At 38.9% G+C, this 27472-nt stretch overlaps 1 protein-coding gene across 4 annotated transcripts; it reads left to right on the forward strand.

The window, feature by feature from the left end:
* The first annotated feature begins 80 nt into the window (after positions 1-80).
* LOC149932758 (cytochrome b5 reductase 4) lies at positions 81-27248 on the forward strand. 4 transcript variants are annotated; one of them, XM_090156227.1, is made up of 17 exons: positions 81-126; positions 278-345; positions 17207-17414; positions 18141-18311; positions 19250-19350; positions 20295-20379; positions 22672-22740; positions 22952-23012; positions 24849-25000; positions 25139-25171; positions 25431-25553; positions 25656-25796; positions 25863-26027; positions 26121-26271; positions 26352-26438; positions 26657-26893; positions 26956-27247. In XM_090156227.1, exons 3-17 carry the CDS (start codon positions 17333-17335, stop codon positions 27008-27010), a joined length of 1713 nt encoding a protein of 570 aa, XP_090012353.1. In that variant the 5' UTR covers positions 81-126; positions 278-345; positions 17207-17332; the 3' UTR covers positions 27011-27247. The 4 variants fall into 4 exon arrangements, with proteins under 4 accessions (XP_090012353.1, XP_090012352.1, XP_090012351.1 ...); XM_090156226.1 differs by lacking the exon at positions 81-126 and having other exon boundaries at positions 208-345; XM_090156225.1 differs by lacking the exons at positions 81-126; positions 278-345 and adding an exon at positions 916-1300 and having other exon boundaries at positions 26956-27248.
* The last annotated feature ends 224 nt before the right edge of the window (positions 27249-27472 follow it).

A 27472-nucleotide genomic window follows, 5' to 3' on the forward strand; every position in this document is an offset into this window, starting at 1 on the left:
TTAATAGATGGCGGTAGCGTCAGTTCAGTCATTCAGGGGCGGACGTGTCGTCTGCTTCAGATTATGAAATTTTATAAACACTTTTTCATCGTGAGTTTTAATTATAGCTCTTTCACTTGTTATTTGGTAAGTTGTAAAAATATTTTGTACGTGTATTTGAATTAATTATACTACTCTGAAATAAATGAATAAGACAATAATGCTTCAAGCAGATTAGTGTTAACTGGAAAATGTTTTCACTTAAGCAAATTTTCTTGTCCTTGTTATTTTCTTATAGTCTTCAAAACCATTAGTGTAAGAAGTATGAGAATTGTCCAAGTCTAGTTTGTGGATTATTCTTTACTGGTAAGTTGTAATTGTACTTCCAACATTTATTCCCGTGAAATACTAGTGGTAATTACCAATTGGACAAGTTTTGATTTAAACATAGTCAGATTATATAATTTAGAGTAAATGGATTTCGTAGGTGAATTGTAATATAATAATACAGTACTAATAGAGGATAAGAATACCTTGGCTGAGTCTTGAAAGTATGGAAATCCTGAAACCCCAGATTTTAGGCAAAAAGCAACAAATTAGGTACACTTTAATTTCTAACAAGTTAGGAAAACAGTTTCTGAAAATTTAATTATCAAGAGTCAAAAATGTTTCCTTCAAAGTACCATAAATTTAGGAGGTTTTTAAATTATAAAAAACAGATATATAGAAGACAGAGTAATTAACCTTACTATTTAATCGGTAACAACTCGGTAGGCAATTCGATTAAAATAAATAAATCCGATCTTCTACCCCTTTACTCCAAGTAGAAAGTGACTATGGAAGAAGCCCTTTGAAAAGCGATTTGTGGAAAGCGCATGCGTAATGGAAGCGATCCCCCTGACACACCGTTTCAAAGGCGGATTCGACAGAGTGAAGCCCGCGATCGCACTCGACTCCGCGCGAGCTGCGACAGTCGTGGTTCTCCCAAAATTTCTTCTCATTGTTATTGCACGTGCCCCGATCGTCCCTTTTATCGTCCATCGGCGGCCGACAGAAAGAGAGAGAGGAAAAAAAGCGCGCAAGGAATAAACGCGCTCTCTTTCATATCCCCTTTGAAGTCCGTGTGTGTCCGTAGTTTTATCGTCCCCTCGTCTCTCCCTGCGCGCTCGTCTATCAGGTGCTGGGGCGGTCTTCCCCCCTTCACCCTGCCCCAACCGGGAGGAGAGATGATGCCCCTGTTTAATAAATGATAGTCGAAGGAAGCTTTTCTTTCGCGGAAGGTAGACGGACACCTTGCTCTTCGCTCCTTTGGAAATCCAAGGTAGGCCTAGCCTAGGTGTCGCTAAGGCAATCCGCGGGTATTTCTCCCTTCTCGTTTCAATCCCCGGGTTCGTAGGGAAGAGAGCCCCTGTTCGCTTACTTTTCCTCGAACGTTTCTCCTAAAATGCATCCGTTCTTTCCAAGTTTAGAGTAATTGAAATTAAGTTTGCAAACACGCGTTGCTAAACGCTATACACGTAAATAAGTTCTACTAATATATTAGGAAAAATTTGCATTTTAAACATGGGTGGAAGTGAAATCAGGTATGAGAGATTATATCGATTAATCTAGTTGGGTTGAAGTTATAATGAATAGTCGATGTGGGTTGAAGTTATAATGAATAGTCGATGTTTGGGAAACTTGGCTCGCACAGTACTACGTGGTAAAGCTAGATTTAATAGCCCACTGACCCGAGCAACGTAAAAGAATTATTCACCTTACTTCAGGGCACCCAGAGTACCTATAATTCCTAGAAATTTTATATTTTCAAATTGTTCCTATTTTTCAAAAATTGTACCTATAAATCCCTATAATTTAAAAAAAAAAAGTCATTAGATAGCTGCTGAAACGCTTATGGGAAATGTACTAAACACCTGAACTTATAGGAAATCTTTAAAAAAAACACTTAGCGTGGCTCTTACTTGATAATAATTATGTAGGACTGGGGTTAGCACTTACTTCCCTGGCTGCTGTAAGCAGGGTTATGGCATCCTTATTAAATCTTATTTTTCAAAAAAAAAACACAAAATGCTTTCCTATTTTAATTTTGAAACACTTTTTAAGTAAATATTGAAGCGATATTAAATGTGATAGAAAAAATTAAAGTTTTAAAGTATTTTACTTTTGTTATAAGGGTTTTTATGGTGAATTCTATTTTTTCAAGAGATTTTTACCTATAAATTCCTATATTTTCTGTGTTAAGTTCCTATAATTAAAAAAAAAGAAAATATCTGGGAGCCCTGTCTTACTTTTCAATTTCTCTTAATGGGTAATGTAGATCAAAAACTCCGAAGTTGAAACGACAACTTAATCCAATTTGGAATTCGTTAACTTACCCGCTCTGCGCCTCGCCTTGGTAAACCTAAACACGATCAGCTAAATTATCTCCAACTTAAGTACGGAGAGAATCCGCGCAGTTGGTAATTTCCCTATTTAAATATTGAATCGAGAAACACTCAAAATGGTTGGAAATGGGCTCAGGAAACTCCAGAAAGGTTTATGGTCGCCTTCGCAATCTCGGAAACTCTATTTACCGTCCGCGTGCGATATTTTTTCCCCTTCTCCATCGGAGAGTGAAAATGAAAAAGATTAGAGTCGACGGGACCCACTTTTTGCTTTCTTATTTTTATTCTGTCCTAGAAAGCCAGGCTGTTAGCTTCGAAAAAGGATGTATTTTTGCTTTATATATATATTTATCGGGCTGGAAAGAAAGATAATTTTTAGAGAGCAAAAAGTATTGGTTTTTCTGACTTTGCTCTCGCTCCTCCGATGGACATTTTTAAGGGTCGCGTGGATGGAAACCTAACTAGGAAAAGGCGAACGCTACGTCCCTTTTCTATATTCCCCTTCCAAACTCGATTTCGTTGTAGGTTTTGATGAGTATTGGAAACCCCGTTTTAGTCTACCTCCCCGTAATCGATGAAGGCAAGATCACCACTCGTACGTAAGCCCAAGGCGCGGGGACGGCCAAAGTCCGCTCCCTTCTACACCGAACCTAGCTTTCAACTCTAAAATACTCGCGGTGATTACGGGTTTCATCTATTATTCCAGGCGCCACTGTAATTTGCATCCTAAATTCCCCCAGGGACTCTAGCCTTCGCTCCGCATTTTTTATTCATATTTTCTCCTAACCCAATCAATTTTCTCGAAGTTTGTTTTTTCTTCGAAGTTTCGATTATAAATCTTATCCCAGTGGCGGCTTTAGCGCGTAGGAAATCTAGGCCTAAGGGCTTACCAGGGCCTTATCAATTTGTCAATCGGAATTTTTTTACTTTGCTGCACGAAGATTGAAGTTCAGTACATTTATAGTGTACTAGAAATTACAAATTGTGGGCCAAACTATTATGTAATGTATTATACAGCTCAAAGAAATTTAATTATCCATAAAAAAATCTCGGAGTTCAGGCTGTATTTGTTAATATCTCTAGTGCTTTTCAATTTACTGTAGGAAAATATTAACGTGTTATACCCGAGTCCAATCTCAGTTCTACGAAACTTAACGCGTTGCCAGTAGTTTATCTCATATTTTTACCTTAAATAGATTAAGTCTAATTCTGTTATTTTTCGTTGGCTGTTTTGAAAATTATTTTGAGCGAATTATAGCTGTCCAGAATTTTATTTTCAGTTGATTGATGAGCTCTCGGAACCTAAAATATGCCTTTAGGGATTTTCCCAACTCTTTTTGAAATTAACAAAATTGGTTAAATTTTGGTGGTTTTCTATTGAATGGATTTTTAGAAATTTAAGCGGTTTTGTTACATAAATTGCTTCTAGTGTTACTAAACGTTACATCTTCAACGTTTTCGGAAACTACAATGTATTTTCACTGTACCAGGCGATTGTGTTAATGATTATTGAAGTTATCCGAACAGAGAAAAGAGAAAGGTGGACACGATAGTACAGTTCGAGAAAAAAACGCGCAATTTTATTTCAATATCTTTTCAATCTAAAATTAACTAATTACTGTTTTTAATATTGGTATCAAGGAATATATTTTATGGGAAATTTATTACGTTACTATTCTAATTCACCGAAGAAAAAACCCCTCCAAAGAGCTCAATATTAATAAAGCGCAATGTAACAATGTTACGAAACAAGTTAATTTTCATATCAGAACCTAAAATCTAAGTTAATTTAAAAAAGGTCAATGGCATATCAGTTGAGTTTACCACGCCCAATGAATTCGAAATTGGGCTACAGTGTCAGCCAATTCTTATTTTATGCAAGGGGGAGTTCAGAACCATTTGTGGCGCAATTAAAGGGTCATAGGATCGTTCGAATGTTGAGGGTGGAGCTACAAGCTGTAAGGTATGACTGCGTCATGGGATGGAAGGGGAGGAGTACTTGAAATTCATCCCCAATTTTCAAACTATTCTATGACCCTTATAAAGAATGTGCTCATTAAAATTGTTACTCATTGTCACGCGTATGTTGGCAGTAGAATTTCGTTTAGATTTTTTCACCAAAGCGGTTTTTAGAATTTGGTGGGTTTGGCGTTTTTTTAGATTTGGGAGAGTTTTTCGGTTGCTAAAATTTGGGAAGCTAGGACAGCCTCTGGATTCTGTCATTTCTACTTGGAGAAATTTTTTCGCGAGAAAAAGTGGATGTGCAATTGTTAATAATCATTTCAAATTGATTTATTCAAATAGTAAATCAGGGTTCGTACGGAACCTGGATATCCTTGATAACCTGGATAAGTCAGGGATTCTCAAATTGGGGGGAAAGTCAGGGATAAGTCGGGGATTTTAATAATATCGTAAAAAGTCAGGGATTTAAATATGATCGTGATAAGTCGGAGATTTTATTAGTCAACAAACTTTGCATCGTAGATAAAAATTAGGTATTTTCTCTTGGGCGCTCATGGCTGGCACCTTTTCCCGAGAGAGGAGAGAGACGCTCTCAGTATGCTCTTATTAAATATAATTAAGTTTGTGATATTTACAAAAAAAAATGTTCCACTTTGTTTTTTACCTATGGAAAATTAATAAAGGGCAGGGATATTGCCAAAAAAATGGTCAGTGATAACCTGGATAAGTCAGGGATTTTAAAGCAGAAAATTTCGTATATACGAACCTTAAAATGGTTTTATGTCGTAAAGTATTTTGAAACTGAATATATCCAAATGTCGGGGAATGAGAAATACTTCAAATACATCACGGCCATCAAGAATTTAAGTTTATAACTGAACGCTTGTCAAATCAAACGACCCTGCGAATTTGAAATGACGCGCTAGCCCGTTATTACCCATCACCGGTTTAACGCATTGGGTGCGCATTCGCCAGACGGCTTTCGCGTATCATATTTGGTCAAACTATAAGTAGACATTTTCAATCAACCACAGCGAGGAAAATAAACACAGGCGGAAAGATGAAAATAGATTAGTTGACTCTCTCGACCTCCAGCTCGAGTGTGCACCAGATTTCCAGTGGGTGGAGCGGGAAACACTCAAAAGCTAATCTATCTCAAAATCTAAACAGAAACGAAACTACAAACAATTGACATCATCATATAACGGTGTGGCAGATTTATTAATCAGCGAAGATAATACCCAAAGTACCACCCTAAGCCATCTAGGGACTTTTTGTTGCCTTTAATACAGGTGGGCGGGTTAAATTTTCTTTAATAAGGTGGTGGCCAGCCCTTCATGCCACGCGAGCCAACAGCTCCCTACACTTACTATTACCGTTAGTTAACCTCTTGTATTTGATTTAGGATAAAAAGCATACACTTATAGCAAGGATCCTATATGTTAGAAGGATATGAGGCGAGGGACGAAAAATGGCAGCGCCGTCGGTGGGTCATGCGCGATAGAGAATCCGTCTTTAGATTCCGTCAAGGACAAAACATGGAGGAAGCACCGCCAAAATTTGTCCTTGAGGGAATAGAAACAACACGTCCCACGTTTAGATGCTCTCTTAATATCGACGGCGCTGCCGGCGTTTTGAAAACACGGGCTGGCCGGAGGGCTACCGATCCTTCTAACATATAGGATCCTTGCTTATAGATTCAAAACAAGTGAAAAATATCCATCTACTGTTATCCATCTCCCGGTTCGTTTCTGTCTCTTTTTATAGATAATCTAGGATGTTTCGGAGTGGTTCCGTATCCGCTTATTGTATTTCTAGTGCACTTCTAGTGCTCGCTCGAGCGCTTTTCAATACGCTCGAGGACGGAGAGAGTTAACCCATCTGTTTTAATCTTTCAAGATTTATTTAGTCAGTGTTTATTCTCAACGCCGCGGGATATTGAAAACGTCTACGCGATCACTTCAAACACCATTCTGCATATGACAGAAATTTATTGTTGGCTTAAAGGCCCTAACGCGGTCATCCAGAACCGCGCACCGCCGTCGATCCCTTTGAGTTTTTTTTTACCCAATTCAATCAATGGCGGCACCAGGGAAAGTAGTTTTGTGTCCCCTCAAAAAAATCTGAGAGTGCCCCAGCGTTCCCCCGCAAAAAAGTCTCTTTGTCCCCTTAAAAATATCATTGTTCCTCTAGAAAAAGTAAGTAAACAAAATCAATAAAAAATATCCTATTCACATTTTATATTGAGTTAAGTCCAACTGTTCAAACTATATTATTTGCATTCGTGTACCTTGCTTTACTATACGGTATAAGTATCACTTCCACCATTTGAAGAACTTTGAAAGTCTTAGCTGTAGCAGAAACCATAATATGGCTCGTAATATTGATTAGACTATACTAAGGTTAATTTCCTGTAATGCTATTGTCGTCGTTTATTCAGTTTTACCCAAGTATACTAACTGCGGCTTATTTCACTTTATTCCCTCCTTGTAGTGACGTTCTATGGTTCAAAATATTAGAACGTTCTCATTTTTCACCATTTTAGTTTCGCTATCGACTCGCGTGAGATTAATCGAGTCATTGTAAGTCCAAGTATGGATAAATTTGTGGTAAAAACACACGGAAATAAAGACCAAACTAAGGTGATTGGAAATTCCACGTAAATTCGTTTTATATCAATTTAATTTATATCAATTAAAACCACTTGTCCCAATTTCAAACGCCCGTGTGAACCTATAAGCTCATTTTAAAGTAGTCATAGCCTCATAGGTCTTATAGGAAAGAAATTGATTTTTAAGGGTGCCCCCTTAGAAATTAGCCGGGCCCCCTCAACTGAAAAGTTCTGGCTACGGGCCTGCCTTAAACGCAATAAAAACGACGCCAAAATCGGTTATATTATACGGATTACTTTTTAAAATAAAATAATGGGCCAAGACGTATTTTATCACGGTTGTCCCGTTACTTTTCGTAAAGATTGTATAGAGACATTGTCTCATCCCTTGACCCTAATGACGTCGGTGTCCGCTCGAGAAAAGGAATTTAGTGTCGGGAACTCGGGATGTCTCCGTAGCCTCATCGATCATCGCTAATTCTTCAACACGTCGGGTGTACCTGAATATTTAACGCGTTGGACTCGAGAGAGCCAAAGACATCGCTACAGCTAAACACCATTATATTCATTTCTTCGCTCGTGGATGCCCAATTTGCTAAGAGAGATTTTGTAAGAAAATAGCGTCGTTGTAGCGCGTAATACGAGACAGGCTCGCCGCTAAATGGGGGAAAAGTCACTCGATCCATCTCCACGGTAGGCAATTTGTTTTTTTTCTCGCCCTCTGATTTCCGAGTGATAGGACGAAGTACTTACAAATGGCTCAGACTTAACTCTCTTCCCCGTCCGCGCCCATTCCAGCTATAGCAACCCTCGTTCCGGAGAACGGCAAACTGGGATGCTCCTCTCGCTCAAATTCGCGCGACCGATTCCTTCGTCACTTAATACCGTAAACGAACGAGTTAATCCAGCTTCCTTTACCTATACTCTATAGGGCGGTCTCGGCCGGGCCATCGTGACGCGTATATGCGGGTGTCGTCATGGTAACCACGGACGATAGATAAGCAACAGGTCGGACCCTCTCTATCACCCCGTTTCCACCCCGGGAGCGCTTCGGGTACGAAACTCCCCGCGTCTTCGAGAAAATTGCCAATTAACTAACATCGCCCGTTCTATTTCGAGAAACTAAATAGGCTTAACGGCCAGTTGAGCCGAAAGGCGTAAAAGGGGTAAACTCGACGGGATATTAAATGCCGTCCTCGCAGTTAGGTAACCGTATAGGTTAAGTCGAATCGATGTTGGGGATCTTCAAATAAGCCTAAATTTGGAGAGTAGACCAGGCTGATTTACCGCCTACGTTGTCTTTGAGATCAAAGAGGAGATTTCCTCGCGGAAAGTGTAATTTGAAATAAACGCGACCACCGGAATCTTCCTTCGGCGAACGCGCGGTTGCTGAGCAATGACACGCGCTATCTTGTCATTTATTTTAGCGGATTTATGGAAAGATTATCGAAGCGTCTTAGCTTTTGAATATAAAAGAACCATGCGGGTATCCTCTTTCGTAAGATGTCGTCCACGACGGCCTACCCTCGCTTATCCGAAGAAGTGGCCGTATCTTAGGTAAGGCACGAAACTCGTATATATACGAAAGATACATTATCCGTCCCTTTGGGGTTTTGAGTCGCTCTTGTCATTCCTGGTAGATAGAGGCGGCCAACGATTGTTGTTTCAACTGAGAAAACGACGCGGCTCCCTAAATCGATTGGGACTGTCTTGTACGGCATGGGACCAGCTATATCGAGCTTAAAGCCTGGTTTTCACTTGGCGGAAAATCTTCGACGGAAAGCATAATGTCGGCGGGAGAGTTTTCGACGTTTCGCCCTCTCCCGGCGGTATGTGCATTTTCACTAGGCGGTTTTTTTCGGCGGAATGTTCGTCGGTGCACGGCCAACTTTGACTCGCGCGAGTCAAAGTTGGCCGTGATCGGTAGTCCGGTTTTAAGCTTCTAAAATTGTTAAGCAGACACCATTTTGTGTTTTTCAAATAAAAGAGCTTCTTATTTTGTTTACTACCTAAAAAGCCTAAAAATGGATGATTTATCTGACAACAATCATTTATTAATCAACGCACATGTAAGCATTTTAAATATAAACAAAAATATGCTAACCCTGAAATAATGACCTAACACGAGGCGAATTCTAGAGCTTCGGGAATGCCAGTTTGGGGAAAAATTGTCTTCCCTCCCAACCGATAGATATTTGTTCCTGATTGGTTGAAATCAAGCGATATCGCCCGACGCCGCGAAAAAAATCAAATTGAAATTCGCGACACAAAACGGAAAACCAACTGAATTTCCGCCCGGCGTCGACGGAAAAGATCGCCCATTTAACGTCGACGCCGAGCGATTTCGCTCAAAAACCGCCAAGTGAAAACCAGGCTTAAGGCTATCTTGACAGAGACGGATTTTTCCTGGTAGGGCCGCGCGGTTCTAGCCTCCGAGGATCCGCCGGTTCCGAATGTTCGCAGCTTGTTCCGCCGCTGTCTAAGAAAAAGGAAAAATCAATTTCGGAATGCTTATACTTGTAGCGCCGAGCTGTACCGAATGGACCTCTGCCGTGCAAAGCGCAAAAGCATTAACGGCCAAAACCAAAATATGGAGAAAACCCGCGAAATTCAAACTTTCTTTCCCTTAAGATACCCCAACTTACTTCTTTCAAGTTTATATAGTAGACTTGGATTTTTCAACTCAAATTATATTCTGGTACTAAACAATTTACAGGCCAAACGATATTTCAGAAATATCATTAAAACCATGTCTTAAAACGCGAAAAAAATGCGTTTTGATTTGACTTTTAAAGAAAATAAACACATTAATGCGTTTTTGGTTTGAAAATAATGCAAAATCGTAAAATAATGCGTTTTGCAACAAGTCATTTCTCTAAGAACCAAAATTTTAAATTCGAAAATTAGTTCAAAATTTAATTTAACGTATAAAATAAGGAGAAATAAAACCGAAATCTGTAAATCGAAAATTTGGTCGTTAATGCTTTTGCGCTTTGCACGGGAGGTTGGCTCGATAGGTCCAATTCCCTATTGGTATATATTTTTAAAAGACGAAAAAAAAGGGCCCCCTTTCACATTCCGGGATTTCGTCAAAAAGGAAATATCCGCGAGGAGAGAGGTCTTTTCCACTCGAACGGGGCTCTCCTCTTTCCACCGGTAACTCTACTGTCTTTTCGCTCTAAATGGAAATAAATCGCTCTCTTACAACTCACTAAAAGGAACAGCTTTCGGGACATCGCGATGATAATTTCTTTCGACACCTTCTTTTTGGATCCGTGGTCGGGCTTTTAGTTGGGGCCACGCGAAACCCGCCGCTGAACTGCCTTAGTATAAATTCCATTTTTTTTTAACGTTATACCGCGTCAATTTTACCCTAGGCCATTGGCGATATAGTTTGAAAGAACTGTTTTCTCGAGTATAGAGTTACCTTTTCCGGGTATATTTCATAGCTAAGGTTCTTTTTACCTACAGTTAGTAAACCTTGGCATTCCAATTGACAAAAAGACGGAAAATATGAGGAATAGCAACTCTTCGACGTATCTCGAAGTTCTTAAGATAGGAATTTGCACTGGTATACTTCCGGTTAATATATATTTCAATAAACAAGACTTAAGGTGCCGGAAGTTAATAGGTTTAAGGTACTCCGAGACCAGACCTTAAACCCACTGACTTTTAACAAAGGTTAAAAAACTTTCACCGGGAATCCATACCTCTACTGGGATTGCTTACTGGTTAAAAAACTTTCGCCAGGAATCCATACCTCTACTGGGATTGCTTACTGGTTAAAAAACTTTCGCCAGGAATCCATACCTCTACTGGGATTGCTTACTGGTTAAAAAACTTTCGCCAGGAATCCATACCTCTACTTGGATTGCTTACTGGTTAAAAAACTTTCGCAGGAATCCATACCTCTACTTGGATTGCTTACTGGTTAAAAAACTTTCGCCAGGAATCCATACCTCTACTTGGATTGCTTACTGGTTAAAAAACTTTCGCCAGGAATCCATACCTCTACTTGGATTGCTTACTGGTTAAAAAAACTTTCACCAGGAATCCATACCTCTACTTGGATTGCTTACTGGTTAAAAAACTTTCGCCAGGAATCCATACCTCTACTTGGATTGCTTACTGGTTAAAAAACTTTCGCCAGGAATCCATACCTCTACTTGGATTGCTTACTGGTTAAAAAACTTTCGCCAGGAATCCATACCTCTACTTGGATTGCTTACTGGTTAAAAAAACTTTCACCAGGAATCCATACCTCTACTTGGATTGCTTACTGGTTAAAAAACTTTCGCCAGGAATCCATACCTCTACTTGGATTGCTTACTGGTTAAAAAACTTTCGCCAGGAATCCATACCTCTACTTGGATTGCTTACTGGTTAAAAAAACTTTCACCAGGAATCCATACCTCTACTTGGATTGCTTACTGGTTAAAAAACTTTCGCCAGGAATCCATACCTCTACTTGGATTGCTTACTGGTTAAAAAACTTTCGCCAGGAATCCATACCTCTACTTGGATTGCTTACTGGTTAAAAAACTTTCGCCAGGAATCCATACCTCTACTTGGATTGCTTACTGGTTAAAAAACTTTCGCCAGGAATCCATACCTCTACTTGGATTGCTTACTGGTTAAAAAAACTTTCACCAGGAATCCATACCTCTACTTGGATTGCTTACTGGTTAAAAAACTTTCGCCAGGAATCCATACCTCTACTTGGATTGCTTACTGGTTAAAAAACTTTCGCCAGGAATCCATACCTCTACTTGGATTGCTTACTGGTTAAAAAAACTTTCACCAGGAATCCATACCTCTACTTGGATTGCTTACTGGTTAAAGTACTGCCGTATCGCGTATGGTAAGATCACTGACGGCTTTGGCTCTGCGCTCGCTCCCCTCTCACGTAGTTGTGTGTTAATTTAACATAGTGCCGTCTAAAAAAACCGTCAGCCACATCGAGACGAAAATCTGCCGCGATAAGCATTCCAAGTAGAGGTATGGATTCTTGCTTTCACTTAATAAAAGCAATCAAGTTTTATTTACAAGAAAAGCGACCTTTTCCGCGATACTAATTTCCGGATAGTGAGAGCGGACATTACGCTTTGAAGGGTAGGAAGACTGGTTAGCCAGAGGCTTTTGCGTAATCAAACAGACTATTCAGTCGCGCCGAGTGGCCGATGTTTAATTAAGCAAACTAAGAAGGGCGATATATCTTGGTTTTCGCTCGAGTTCCGGACAATTACCAATTAGTTGGGTCTCTCTCTAATGGAACGTGACCTTTTTGAAGGTTCTCGGACGCGGCTAATTGCGCCGAGAGATCATACATTTCACTCATCCCCGTTCCTTTTCTTAACGTTACTTCCAATCGAACGAATCTTCATTTCATACGGGGAAGGTTCATTAGTTGGAACATAATTTCGCATTTTTTTCCTACGGCTTTACTTTGAAAGAGGGGGCGCTTTTTTACAATCCAAAAGGTGTATTTTGAAAAATACCACTAACAAGGAGAGTACCCGAGGTGATTCTCACCGATTTTGTTGAAACTAGGATGGTGTGTAGACAGGATTGGCAATTTTTTTATTTAAAAAAAAATCAAATAAATCGATTTTCTTTATTTAAATCGGATTTTTATTTATTTGATTTGATTTTTTGATTTTAATTAAAACTTCAAAGTTTTATATAATTTAGTATCATAATTTTACCTAAAACAAATATGTTTTAATTTTTAAAGACTTAATCTATATATATGTATAATGAATTTATGAAATTTAAGCTAATAATCATATAGAAGTTTTTATTTTTTAAAACCTATTTTGGTACTTTACAAAATAAATTCGGCTGAATCTCAATCTACAGGTAGATTTCATTGCAACATTAGGGGGGAAGTACAAGTAAGATTATATTTAAACCTAAATTATAGCAATTGGCGAGGTTTTTCTTTTTCAAAAATACTATATAAAAATTTATTTAAAACAATGATTTTTTTTTAAATCATTGATTAAAATCGCGATTTAAATCAGCCAACCCTGTGTGTAGACCTTAGGGTTAGAGGCCTGCGCCGATCTGATATTGGTCGGCGGCGGCGTTTGACCCAAAATATACCGGCGGCTTACGCCGGCGTTTAGGTCTACGGCGGCGGCGTCTTCGGCGTGGCCAAAATGACCGGCGGCGGCGGCGTACGTCGGCGTTTGTATAAATTTTAGAGCTATTTCTTGTAGCGACTGTTTAAAAAACACGCGACCAGAAGGGCAAAGGCAAATACCAACTCGTACTAGTCCTTCCATGGACTTATTAATGTATACTTCGCACAGGGACGCCCCGTTCCCGAATATTTGTGTCGGGCGATTGTTAAATGTGCGCTATGGCGGCGGAGTTAGGAACTAACTAACTAATGATAACAGGGGAAGAAGGAAAAGGGGTAAGGGGAGGAAAAATACAAATATAGCTCAGCAGCTGGAAAACACGTGGGGCTGGCTCAATTTGTAAAACTTTTGTTTTAATGTTTTAATGTGCGAAGTGCATTAATTAGTCCATGGTCCTTCCAAGGTAGGCCACTGGCCTGACGTCAAACGACATCCAAAAATATTAGACCCAGTCCGCCACTGATTTTTATAATGCAATTTTAGAAAACATATCGATAAACCAAGCAACATTTAAATTTAAAAAGATAGCAATGCTGGAATCTATTGACGCTAAGTGAAAATGCTATTAATCTGCGTCGACCGAAATCCGAAAACCAAAATTTGACGTTCGACGTCGTGTTCAAATGTAGTTATTTTCGCGTAAATGTAAACCAAGCCTAATATACCAAAAAAAGTGTATAAAGAAAAAAAGAAACAGCGGCGCGCCGTTCTTTGTATCGGCGGCGGCGGCGGCGGCGGCGTTTAGCGGCGGCGCAAGCCTCTACTTGGGGTAACATGAAATTCGCTTAAGGGAGAAGTTGCAATGGGCTTCCGTTTTGCCATGGCAACCGAAAATGTTTTTGGCAACTTCAAACGAAAAAATCTCAATTGGAAAAAGCATTAAATTTTGTTTTAAAATCCACCGTCCATGTACCAATCCACCTCACAAATCCACGCTCCTCCCCTTAAAATGCAATCAAAGCGGCCTGGTATCCGATTGGTTCCCAAACACTGACGTCTTCCGAAGCGATTGAAACACGCGCGAGCGACGTTATTCCTTCCCCCTTTGGTGCCCGGTGGAAGGTAGACCAGTGGTTTTTAACCCGTGTACCACTGAACCCCAGGGTTCCGAGAGATAGCTCCAGGGGTTCCGCGGAAACAATTCAAAAAACATAAAACCCCAATAACAAATTTATAATATAGCCTATTCTACTTCATATTTGTGTGGTTTTGATTAATAAATTGAGAATTCTGCAGTTTGGTTTATAAATATTATAATAATAAATAATAATTTAATTTTTTTATAAATAAAAGTATCATATATTTGAAATCTGAGGCGTTTTGGTTTTCAAAAATAATAATAATAATCAGCTAGCCTAATACCCAAGGCACCACCTTAGGCCCAAGTAGTGTTGTAAGTCGGAAAATTTCCCGCTCGGAAAATTTTCCGCAAAATTACCGAGGCCTTTTTTCCGGAAAATTTTCCGTATTTTTCCGAAAAATATTAAAAACGTTTTCATTCCATGATTTGTCTAATATATTGTTTGCAAATTTAAATAAAGCGGCATTTTCACCTCATTTTTTCTAATCTAAAAGTAAAACTAAACCTATAGACTAGTTTAAACTGGTTGAAATGTAACACTATTAATGTTTTGTAGTATTTTTACTGATATTAGTCATTTTAAATCGATAAAAAGTTTAAAACATTAAAAACCCTTGAAAAGTAATTTATGTTTAAATTTTTATTTTTCCGATTTGCGGAAAATTTTCCGCAATTCGGAAAACTTTCCGGAAAATTTTCTGGAAATTTTTCCGCATTTTATTTTTCCGGAAAATTATAATGCCTTAAACAGGTGGCCGGGTTACAATGCGTAGGAGGGTGGTGGCAAGCCCTTCATGCCACGCGAGCCAACAGCTCCCTACACTAACTATTAACGTTGACCTCTACAAGTTTTTATGTTCCAAACGCTGGGGTCTTTGCCCACCGACCACCGGGATACTACATTTTCCGGGGTTCCGCGGATTTTGTTTCTGATAACGAAGAGTTCCTCGAAAAATAAAGGTTGAAAACCAAGGTTCGTAAAAATGCTCGCCGCACCGAGGTAGAATATTTTCCAAAGGAATCATACAAGAATAAATAAATAAATTTGTGGTAAGACTGACTCGCTATATTTAGCCGTTTCTTCGTTTTTACCCACAATTTAAAGGATTTATGTGTATAGTCTTAGTCGATAATTCAAAATAACGGTCAAAAACGCCGCCGATCAGTTTAGTAAAATATTTGCGGCGGCGTAATCGTCGGCCATTTTCGGTATGGAGATACAGGCCGGAAGGCAGGCAAGGCTGATAGATTTCGATAGACCGAAAACGGCCAACTCTCTCAAATGTTTTCGTTTTCAAAACGAAAATTTTGCGGCGTAGCTATCGACTAAGACTATTGGTTTCACGTACAGTGTAGCCGATGCCGCCGTGTCGTACATAACTCTTTACCAGTTAGGGGTATAAATTTCCACGATATCTAGTTCGACGCTACATTTACCGGCTTCGGTATCCCAATATGTATATTTTTAATCTGAGCAAAAGATTTGGGGGTTTGCCAATTTATTGTTTTTCCTCTTTTCGCTTTGTGTATTAGATATTTTATTCAAAAATCAAAATGAAGTCAGGACCATTTTTACTTATATCTTCGGGTATATCGGTAAATATTAATTTTAAGTAAAGTTTCGTGATTTTCTAATTTTGTGTAAACCTCTACATAACGTTCCTTCAATTAAGTCTAATTTTCATGGAAGTTATATTTTTGAATAGCTGCCCAGGGCTAAATTTAACCTACTTAATTGTTATTAGAAGTAGCGGTTTTTGGACAGCGTATACGAACCCCCGCATATAAATTGAGTGTTTCCATAGCATATAAAATGAGTGTTACCATATGTAACGTTATGAAATAAGTATGATCATTGGCGAAATAGTGTCTCCCTCTGCCGCAAACCATCCAAGCCGCCAAAAGCCGAAACATTGCCTCGCGTGTCCTTATCATAAGTAAAATGTCAAATTGAGTGTTACCATAAGTAACGAAATCTGATAAGTATAATCATTTGCGAAAGAGGGTTTCGTTGAAAATAGTCAATTTATGTGTAATCATAAGTAACGTAATAAAAACAACCAAAAAATGGTCCAATTAAGTATTATCATAAGTAACGTAATAAAAACAACCAAAACGTAATAAAATTATAGCTATAAGTATGTTCATTGGTGAGACAGGGTAAATTATATTTTTCGTTAGTACTGATTATTTGTGAACTACGTTTCTGGCCAATTCGCGATACCCAACCGATCCACGTACGCGCTATTGTTATATTTGAATTTCGTACCAATTGATACAGGAGCCATATAACTCCAAAAAACATAGCTACCTTATTACCAAAACCAGGTAACTTGAAAAATTCGGTTTGTCTAAAAATTAAAATAAATGAACATTTTCGCGTTTCGCTACCTTATTTCCAAAACAAGGTAACTCGAAAAATTTGGGTTGTCTAAAAATTAATTTAAATTATAGTGTTCGCGTTTCGCTACCTTATTTCCAAAACCAGGTAACTTGAAAAATTCGGTTTGTCTAAAAATTATATTAAATGAACATTTTCGCGTTTCGCTACCTTATTTCGAATACCAGGTAACTCGAAAAATTTGGGTTGTCTAAAAATTAATTTAAATTATAGTGTTCGCGTTTCGCTACCTTATTTCCAAAACCAGGTAACTTGAAAAATTCGGTTTGTCTAAAAATTATATTAAATGAACATTTTCGCGTTTCGCTACCTTATTTCGAATACCAGGTAACTCGAAAAATTTGGGTTGTCTAAAAATTAATTTAAATTATAGTGTTCGCGTTTCGCTACCTTATTTCCAAAACCAGGTAACTTGAAAAATTCGGTTTGTCTAAAAATTATATTAAATGAACATTTTCGCGTTTCGCTACCTTATTTCGAATACCAGGTAACTCGAAAAATTATTTTTCGATAAAACTCCTCTTGTTAGGTGAAGGTACAAGATGATTGGTAATCTGTTTAAATTTAATATTTAAAAGATAGCTAATACATCGAGGAGATTGTGTGTACTTTAATTTCCGTGACATCTTGTTTCTTTCGCAGCTGGGTTGCAACAAATCGAAGCTATCCATTCCCTTTTTAAGCGCTTATCGACGTCGAAAGAAACGTCGTAAGCGCCATCTAGAAAGGGATCGCGTCGACTTGGATGGTTCAGCCGAAACGGACAAAATGAAAAGCTCCAGTAACGACCGCTTGGGGGCTTCCCTCTTCCCCGCCCCTTCGTCCCAACAGAGGGTTCCGGATGGAAATGGTAAATACAGGAAGACCAACATCTGTCTATCCTTTCCTTTTTTTTAATCAAATTCCTTCCCGCAAAGCCTACGAAAATGTTTATCTTTAATGCTACTGTACGAGTACGCGCTTCGCTTAGGCCCCCACTTCAAATGTAAATCTCTACTTCTATACTCGTCGAACACGCTCGTACTACTTTCTATAGAAATGTTTGGTTTAGAAAAAGCCTTCGAAATGCGAATATATTAATAGATTCTCTCCTATTGGTTTTAGCAATTTTATATAAATCTACAGGCATTGCTGTGATTTTTTTGAAAAGCCCATAAAATTTAATCTAGATATTTTTAAAGAACTCCGAACTCCTTTATTGGCTTCGTTAGAAACCTCCCATAAGATTCCCAAAATAGCGCTATCGGCTTTTATCGAAATAAGTAAAAAATACGTTTGTAGAAATGTTCCAAAGCGTGTTCAGGGAGAAGTTAATTCACAGGGGTTTGACCTACAGAATACGCTACGTTAGCGCGTCTACTGATTTTATATCGCCATAAGTCTATAATATACCTCTTTGAAATAAATTTTACCGAGGCTATTCACGTAATGACGTCACCAGAGAAATAAACCCGCCTCCTAGCGAGTGGCTGTCAATTTAAGTATAGCGTATTAAGAATAGAAAGTGGCATTTTAACGGAACTACGGCACCATTTTACGAGATAAAATTTAAAAGAATTTCCCTATTGACGAATAGCGAACAGCCGTAACAAAGTGGCTTTGAAACCAGGCCGTTCGTTGATGGATTGGATTCGCTTGACGCATTCGGGCCAGGACTTGAGCGGAGTGGGTGGAAAGCGGTTGGACGTGACGCCGGAAGAGCTGGCCAAACACGGCAAAGTGGACGACGCGTGGATATGCCTCAAAGGTATATCCGACCAGGCATATGTAACATAATTACTTATAAGTATGCCACTGTATCTTTATTCCATTCAAAAATCTTCACTAACGGTTTGTTTCACCACGAACCACTAAAAAGGTGAACTACGTTAGATTTTAACCCTTTTATTCATCCTAGTAATTTAGGGAGTCACACTATTGGCTACTAACATATGTATTTAAGCCAATGGAAAACCTCTAAATTGAGAAGGATTTTTTTGTGTCGGAATTTTAGTCAGCCCAATGTAGCTTTATTGAAATTTATAAACTCGCTCGGTTTGTGCGGATGAAGTTAAATAATGAGTTAATAAATAAAAGGTTGGGGAAAATGATCAATACGGTTCGGTTCAGTGATCGCTTTCCGAAAATTGAACAAGTCGTCGAAGTGGGATATTCCACCAGCGTTATTAAAACCCATACCAAGCTTAGAAGAGATAGGCCTAGGCTCAAAAGAATCTGCAAAGATTCCAAACTTGTAGATGGCCCAGTAAATCTCAACCTGAATTTCAACTATTTTTTCCAATAAACCCGCTTCTTTTATTTGACAATGCAAATTTATTTTAGAAGCTGAATCTCCGAAAACTTCATTAATTTGCATATTAATGGCATTAACAGCACTTTACAGTATATTGTAGTTCATTTTTGCTCCTAAGCCTTGGTTGTTTACTAAAATAATGGCCGTCGGTTTATCAGACGTAGAGCTAATTGGGCGACGGCATAATCGGCATTTGAGATTCGATGACATCAAATATGACGTCAGATATTACGTAGGGTACGGATGACGCAATATCTGTGAAACAAACCGTTAGTGAAGAAATAGAGCTAGTGGCATACTTATGAGTAATTACGTTATATATGATCCAGGGGTAAACGGGCCCCTTTTGAGAAATATTAATTTCCTTTAGTTTTCATTTTGTCGGTGGCCAGGGAAAGTCTATAACGTGACGGCGTACATGGAATTCCATCCCGGTGGACAGGACGAGCTGATGCGGGGAGTCGGAAAAGACGCCACGGACCTCTTTAACGAGGTAAATCACCTCTTATTTTATATTCACTCTATTTGGGGCCCCCTGATTATAATTTTAGAATTTCATACCGTCAGTGTGGGCGAAGGAGCAAAGTCATTTGCAATAAAAGCTATTTATTTTCGCAGTCACTTTTCCATGAATATATTTTAACCCTTTAATCTCGTTCCGGAAGCGATTACTTTCACCCGCCGTCAAAATCTTACGGAGTTCCTTTCTAAAGCACCGACTTTATTATTTTTCAATAATCAAAAAAACCGCTTCGATATTGCTTTACGCTCTAACACGCTTTTTGTTCTTCGAATGAATATCGAGAGAGTGAAATGAAAGACCTCCCCGCGGGCTCTCTCCCATCAAGGATCCTAACATATAGGATCCTTGCTCCCATTTACTCGTTTATTTTTCCACCGAAAAGTTCCGGAGAATAGGCTCCGTACCGAGTTCAAGCGAGGTTGAACGCGGCGCCCGAATCCTGCTCCGAGATAGAGGGTGAGTTAGGGCCGGCCAGGGACGAGTTCAGGGTTACCAAAGCTTTTCCCTCGTTGCCAAATGAAAAGAAAATCGATATAGCTAGCTAATTGAGTCTGCGTGCCGCGTTTACTATTCATAATTTTCGCTCTCCTTATTAATTAGACTCGTAAACTTACAGCGCCTCCAAAATTGGGGCTTTGCCTATTTCCTCGCCTTCCTTTTCGCTTTATTAAAAGATTGGCTCGCCTCTTGTTTGGTTCGGAGTAGATTTCTTTTGTACCAAATATAAGCCTCACTTTCTATAAATTTTCCGAAATAACGATATCAAAGTTCCCGGCCAATCTTCGATATCACCGTAGTTTCGCGAATTTCTATCCTAGAATGAATAGAGACAATGGAGATTCCCGAATTACCCTCGCGAAATTGATTCGAGACTCTTTTACGTAAAGCCTCATCATCCTTTCCTTTCTCGCCAGGTTCACAAGTGGGTGAATTTCGAATCGATGCTCGAAAAGTGTTTAGTAGGCAGACTCAAAGCTCCATCCGCTTTCTCGTTAAAAGGTAATCCATTTATTTTTAATGATAGAAACCCGCCTTTAACTACGATTAAAAAGGGCCTACATCCGGGAAATAATTTTATTACGGCGCCGTACGTTGATACCGTGGTCGAATTACTTTTACCAAAAATAAATTTATTTTTGCTTTTACTTTTCGCGCATAGGCTTCGTGCCAGTTTTTAATTGAATATATGAAAGCTGTCTGCTTGTTCAAAATTCTCTCTGCACAACAGCTGAAAGTTTCAACCACGGCTTATTTACGTACGTACTAAAGAAGGGGGACCGTTACGTACTGCTGTACTTAATCCCCATGGGAATTATAGCTTCGCAAGCGCCACCTTGATTGTGAAAAAAGTACTAATTATTATTATTATTATTATTTTAAATGCAAGTATAATTTAATTACAACGAATGCAAAAATTTCTGTTTTAAAATACTATTTTCGTACTTTAAAAATTATATTTAAACTATAAATAGTTAAAATTAGAATGCAGGTGGCGCTACAAACGGGCCTCTGCTCCTAAGGCGCGAAAATATCACGGCTTTAGCCGTGTGTTTTGCACTGTTTTCTAAACATGAGAAATGGCTAAGCCTAGGTTAAATTAAGAAATATATGATTAAAGCCTAAGCCACATGCCTCCGGCTAATTTTTCAAAGACTTGTTTATTTAATACACAATATGAAGATGTAACATAATAATTATCTTCTACACTGCTATTTCAATTATCTTAAACAAAAATAAAATAAACCTCCGCTAATTCACGAGTCACGTCTCCATATTCCATAAAAACACAAAAATATATTTAAAAAAGTTTCCACAGTTCATCGATAGATGGCGCGTCGAATGCCATAATTCCCCTGGGCCGCGGGCTGGAAGATCGTAAGTTCCCCACATATCGCTTTGAATTTTAACCTGTGTAAATAAGCACGGTGTTTTCAACCGAAAAACATTGCAATTCAAAAGTCGTCTGCTATTTCTTCACATATTTAGTTGACGGATATTAAAGCAGATGGCGCTATATTTCTTAAGCTCAAAGTCAATACACGCGCTATGACGCTTCTAAAGAAAGGACGATTTTTACACACAATCCAAGGGATTTGAGTGTATTGGGCAGTAGCGGCGCTAAGGTTTTTTCACAGGTGGTCTAATTATTTTGTGGCCCCTAAAAATTTCGTGGCCCTTACAACATTAGTGGCCCCTTATAATTTTGTGGCTTACCTTCCCAAATGTCTCTTATAACGTATACATATTTTAAATTTTTAAAATTTAACTCAAAGTATAAATTGCACTCTTCTCTTTTTTTTTACTAAACGAAATGGCGAGAAATATTTACAAAAATAGAGAAGAGCAAGGTGGTTTTGCCGCTATCGTCGCGTTTACTGGACCCCCTACTGATCTTGTATCCGACCTGTAGGGGACACGGGCATGTGCAGGGTATTTCCCTGAATTCCCTTAAGCCGCTTTCTTTTCTTTCTATTGTCCATTCAACTTTCTCTCAATTTTTGCTCCTTTCCTCCCCAATCTGTTTGTTTATGGTCTACTATCTTTTTGAGTAAACGAATTGATTTTGAAAGTTTTTTTTTCCGAGAAACGTTTCTTGGCAATAAAATAAATTTATAGAGATAAAGAAAATTCAAATATGTGGCCTCTTTATTATAAATATGTGGCCTCTTTATTATAAATATGTGGCCCTTTTAATATAAATATGTGGCCCCTCTCAGAAATGCAGGTGGGCCAAAGCCCACCTCAGCCCACCCTTAGCGCCGCTACTTTCACGTACAGTGTAGCCGATGCCGCCGTGTCGTACATAACTCTTTACCAGATAGTGTTATAAATTTCCACTATATTTAGTTCGACGCTACATTTACCGGCCTCGGTATCCCAATAAATTTTTAAATCTGAGCCCAAGAAGTTAATCGTAACTCGAAAAAATTCGGTTTGTCTAAAAATTAATTTAAATTAAAGGGTTCGTGTTTCGCTACTTTTTTTCAATAACTCCAAAAATATTCGTTCCAAAACCATGTAACTCGAAAAACTCGGTTTGTCTAAAATTTAATTTCAATTAAAGTGTTCGCGTTTTGCTACCTTATTTCCAAAACCCGGTAACTCGAAAAATTTGTTTCGATAAAATTACTCTTGGATTTTATTAAGTTAATGTACAAGATGATTGTAAATTTTTTCAAATATAAATTTTATATTTAAAATAGAGTTAATAAATCGGGAGGATTGTGTACTTAAATGTCCGTGACATCTTGTTTTACATAGAAATGTTTGATGGCGTATTTTCCTTTTTAGGCCGATCTCCTCTGGAACGTGATCTTATGAAATCTCTGAACCTGAAAATAAAAGCTGACAATGAAAAGGGTACCGCTTTATTTCACTCTCCTATTTTAACTGCCCTCTCTCTTTTTTGGGGTCGGAGGTCGACATTTGTCCTTAAACGTTAAAGGGCAAGAATGTCGGCTTCTGCGCCAGAATTGGAGGCCATAAAAATGTTTTTTTTTCCGCGGTGTATGTTGTAGTTTATTTTAACTGCTTCCGCCGTTACCGCTAATAAACTCTTTTCTTCCCTTAGATTTAGGTACTCCCAATCCGTCCGATTCCAATATAATTACTAAAGATATTCCTAAACCCAAGTAAATATTTTTCGTTTTTCATCTATTACCATAAATCTATGATAAATATTTAAAAAAAATGATTGAGATCCACGGAAAATCACAATTAAAGTAAAATTAAACATAATAAAATTTTAATATAGATATAAGTTATCTTTCGAGTCTCGACCCGAACTTTGTGAAAAAATTAGACTAACGTGGTTAATTTTTTCAAACCATAAATGTTATTAATTTAGGTAATGTTTTTATACGGAAATCGGGAAATTTAATTTGATGATGATAGTAAGTTTTTCACTTTGGGGAATATTTTACTGAGAGCTAGTAACGGAGTGACGTCGTCACAGGAAGAAAATCTCCTCCTAGCGAGGAGCGGGCAAATTCATCGTGCGACGCGTTAGCAAAGTGGACGCAAAACTACGACTAAGCCCGTAATGGCGTCTGTCTTGCGAATAGCTCTCTGTAAGACTTTGCGTGTGAAGAATAGGAAGTATCACACTTATGTTACAATAGTATACACTTATGATAGTAATTGTGAACTATATGTTGTTTAATATGTAAGCTTGACAAAAAGACCCGCGAGTCGAACGTTCACTTAGATCAATAATATTATTTATTTAAAATGTATAGTTTATAGATCTATAATATGGTTCCATGATGAAAATATTCTACACCAGTGGTTTTCAACCTTTATTTTTCGCGGAACCCTTCGCTATCAGAAACAAAATGCATGGAACCCCGGAAATTTGAGGAATTCAATAATATCCCGGGGGTCGGTGGCAAAGCCCTCCGCGTTTGGAAAACCAAAACGCCTCAGATTTCAAATATATGTTTTTTTTATTATAAAAAAAAATTATTTTTATTACAATATTTTATAAACAAAACTACAGATTTATCAATTTATTAATCAAAACCACACAAATATGAAGTAGAATAGGCTAGATTATAAATTTGTTATTGGGGGTTTTAAGCTTTCAGGTGGGGTGGCGGAGTGGTTAGCACTTTCGCCTCGCAGCAAGAGGAGCCGGGTTCGATCTCAGCTTGTGGCACTGGGTGAAAACTCGGAATAACTCCTTCTGCGTTGAGTTTGCAAGTTCTCTCCCCACTGGTTTAAGGGGTTTTCCCCCGAGCTCTTCAGTTTCCCCTTCCCTAAAAACCTGTTGAGGTTAACGGTAATAGTTAGTGTAGGGAGCTGTTGGCTCGCTTGGCTTGCCACCACCCTCCTACGTGTTGTAACCCGGCCACCTGAATTAAAGGCTTTAAAAGTCGCTCGATGACTTAGGCCTAAGGTGGTGCCTTGGGTATTAGCCTAGCTGATTATTATTATTATTATTATATCGTTTTTGAAATGTTTCCGCGGAACACCTGGAGCCATCTCGCGGAACCCTGCACAGGTTGAAAACCACTGTTCTACACTATCTTGCTAGACGCTGTCAAAAGTGACAAAGCCCACTATAGAATCGTGAAAGCGCTCGGTAGACATTTTGTATGTGAAATATAGGAGGATTATACATATGCACAATATTCAATACTTATGTTAGTACCAAGAACGTGTTTATGTTAACAGATAATATGTGGTCAGCATAATGTTCGCCTTGTTAAACCACGCCCACCCGCCTTTCGTCGTAAAATCTTTTACCGGGTAACGTTGTGGGAAGATACTCCGATACGATCGCGGGCTCTCTCCCCTTGTAGGCGGAGTTTATTATCCGGAGATCATGCAAAGCGAGACCATAGTTGGTGCCATATATTCTTCGTTAATCCGCTACGTTATTACCAATTTGAGTCGAGTTCACTAGAAATTACCGGCAATTTGTATAGATGATCCCAATTCGTGATTTTAATTTAACCTTTACGCAGTTACGATTGGTTCCAAACTGAAAAGTCAGTCAGCGTGGTCGTCTACACGAAGTGCAAAGACACGAGCACCGACCGCATCACCCTTGACGTCATAGGACGGATATTCCGACTCCTAGTCAAAATAAAGCGAAAAAGTTACCTCATTTATGTCGGTAAGTTAATTGCCACGTTCTATTAATATCCGAGTACTTGAGTGCTTGTTAAATTCAATTAGGCCTTGTCGTTCGTTCTTTTCGCGACAAGTGACACGGCCAACTCCGCCTTAATTCGCGGTTTTAACCCTCTTTCAGATTTGGACGGAGATATATCGCCCAATGTAAATGGTAAGAGGACATTTTATCGATTTGGGCCTTTTATTACGACAGACCCGGAGTAAGTTATCTTTCCCTCGCAAATAACGGACAATATAGAACACGAATACACGCGATAAGCTCCTCTATTATGTCTCATCGATACAATGGCATTGGATTTACGGGATAAAGCCGCGGCTTACGTTCCGTACGAAAGGAAGATTGGTTCCCGGGTCACGGACGCCCGTACTAATTGCTCTGGCTAAGCTTACTCGAATCAATTCCGTTTCAGTCAAAATTGGAAAAGATAGCGGAGCCATTGAAATGATTCTCTCTAAACGCTCCCCCGGGATGTGGGCCAAATTGGGAAAGACCCTAGAAAACCACGATACTTTTCTACCCTCCGCTGATAGAGGTAATGAAGTTCTATTTCAAATTATTTCTTTTTGGAAATACGCGTGTTCGAGTGGTGGCAGCAGTCCTATTCTACTTAACCACGTTCAATTTCTTTCCGTAGAGATATATTATAGAGAATGTGTCCTAACCAAAAAGTGCCAATTGACTCACGATACTTTTCTGTTTACGCTCGAATTCCCCGAGGGGACCGTGTTAAACGTACCCGTTGGTCATCATATCAGGGCTAAAATACGCGTGAAAGGTAATTTCTCTAAAATACGATCGTGTTTCCGAGGAGCTCTTTAATGACGAAATTGTTTACGGCCAGGTATGGAGGTGGCCAGAAGCTACACGCCGGTGAGCCCGTTTCTCGCGAGGGTCAATTCCAAAGAAACGGTTAGCTGGCCCGAAGAATCCCCGAATCAGTTGCATCTAATGGTGAAAATATACCCCGAGGGAGCTCTAACCCCCGTACTCGACAGAATGGAAATAGGTACTCTGGTCGCGGCGACAACTTAGGCTTCTTAGTTCGCCATCCTTTTTCAATTCATTTACTCGATGTTTTTTCCCGCGTCGCTGCAATCAGGAAATCGATTTGCGGTGGGAGACTCGGACGGCTCTTTCGAAGTTGAGAGTCTAGAGAAATGTCAAAGGTTGTCGTTATTGGCGGCCGGGACGGGATTTACGCCCATGGTTAAGCTCATCTCCAGGTTCCTACTCGTCGACGCCAGCGACAGGTTCGTTCGTATTGACGGTATTTTAGTCCTTTCAGTCTACCCGCGGCTCAAAGTACCAGCTTTAAACGTTATCTTTCTAGGAGAGTCAAACTGATGCTCTTCAATAAGACGGAAAATGATATTCCGTGGAGGGATCAACTGGAAACATTGACGGAGAAAGATTCTAGGTCACGATTTTTATTAACGTTTCTAACGACGGATTTCGCTATTGGCATTTACTGGGTCAATATTGCCTCCGCGGGGAATTGGGTGGGTTGTAGATTGGATTCCGTCCACTGTTGTTGTATCATTATGTCGCCAAACAAAGATATCGTCGGCGCGTCGTCTCGACTAATAAACGAATTCCAAGCGCGTCTTCTCGAATTGAACGTGTGGTTTTTATTAGGTTTGAGGTCCAGCATGTCTTGTCGGAACCGACGGACGAATGGCAGGGTCTGAGAGGTCGAATACGTGCTCGGCTTCTGGAAAACTTCCTGCCAAGTCCGGAACATTGCGCCGAAAATACAGGTCGTTTGGTTGACTTGGACCAAGAAGACTCCGAATCTACGAAAGAGACGAACCAGTCGCTTCGGTTGTTAATTTGCGTTTGTGGACCTTCCAATTTTACGAACGCCACCGTCGGGTAAGTTACTTCGCAAATTTTGTTTCGCCTCGAAATCGTATCAATAATTTATTTTATTAAAGCTATTTGAAAGAGCTTGGCTACAATTCAAATGATATTTTCGCGTTCAAAGGTTGAGGTGTCTACGTAAAACGTGAAAGGATAGCGCGCTTTGTTATTGTTTTATTTAAAATGTTGAGAATTTGTTTCTGAGACTGAAATCCTTTAACCCATTTGGAAAAAAAAATCATATTTAGAAATCATGGACATAAAGAAAACCAAATTATATATTGAAATCTGTTAATGCTTGAACTTAAATATTATCCCAAATTTTTATAAGTAAATTTATTAGAATGCTGTATCATTGTAAATTAAACATTGAAATAAAAATGTGAATATTATAAATATTTTATATGTCACGCCTAAGTGAAAATACCATTAAACTACTAATTTGAAATAGTTATTTGCGTAAGTTTACACTTCAAATCTGGAGTGGCCTAAAATTTCTTTCGAAATTACGAATAAGTCAACTATAATTATAAAACGTTTGGACCAATGCGAGAGAAGGTACTCAAAAGCCAAAGTTGTTTCTCAAAGATT

Source organism: Leiobunum rupestre, chromosome 8 (genome assembly GCF_980474605.1).
Source record: "Leiobunum rupestre chromosome 8, qqLeiRupe1.1.hap1, whole genome shotgun sequence".
Classification (NCBI taxonomy): Eukaryota; Metazoa; Arthropoda; class Arachnida; order Opiliones; family Sclerosomatidae; genus Leiobunum; species Leiobunum rupestre.

Bases quoted from the DNA above. Each gene is read 5' to 3' on its own strand.
- LOC149932758 (XM_090156225.1), top strand. From the start codon at position 1,226: ATGATAGTCGAAGGAAGCTTTTCTTTCGCGGAAGGTAGACGGACACCT. The intron at 17,415-18,140 runs GTAAATACAGGA...ATTGACGAATAG, and splicing joins GAGGGTTCCGGATGGAAATG to CGAACAGCCGTAACAAAGTG. The intron at 19,351-20,294 runs GTAAATCACCTC...CTTTCTCGCCAG, and splicing joins CCACGGACCTCTTTAACGAG to GTTCACAAGTGGGTGAATTT.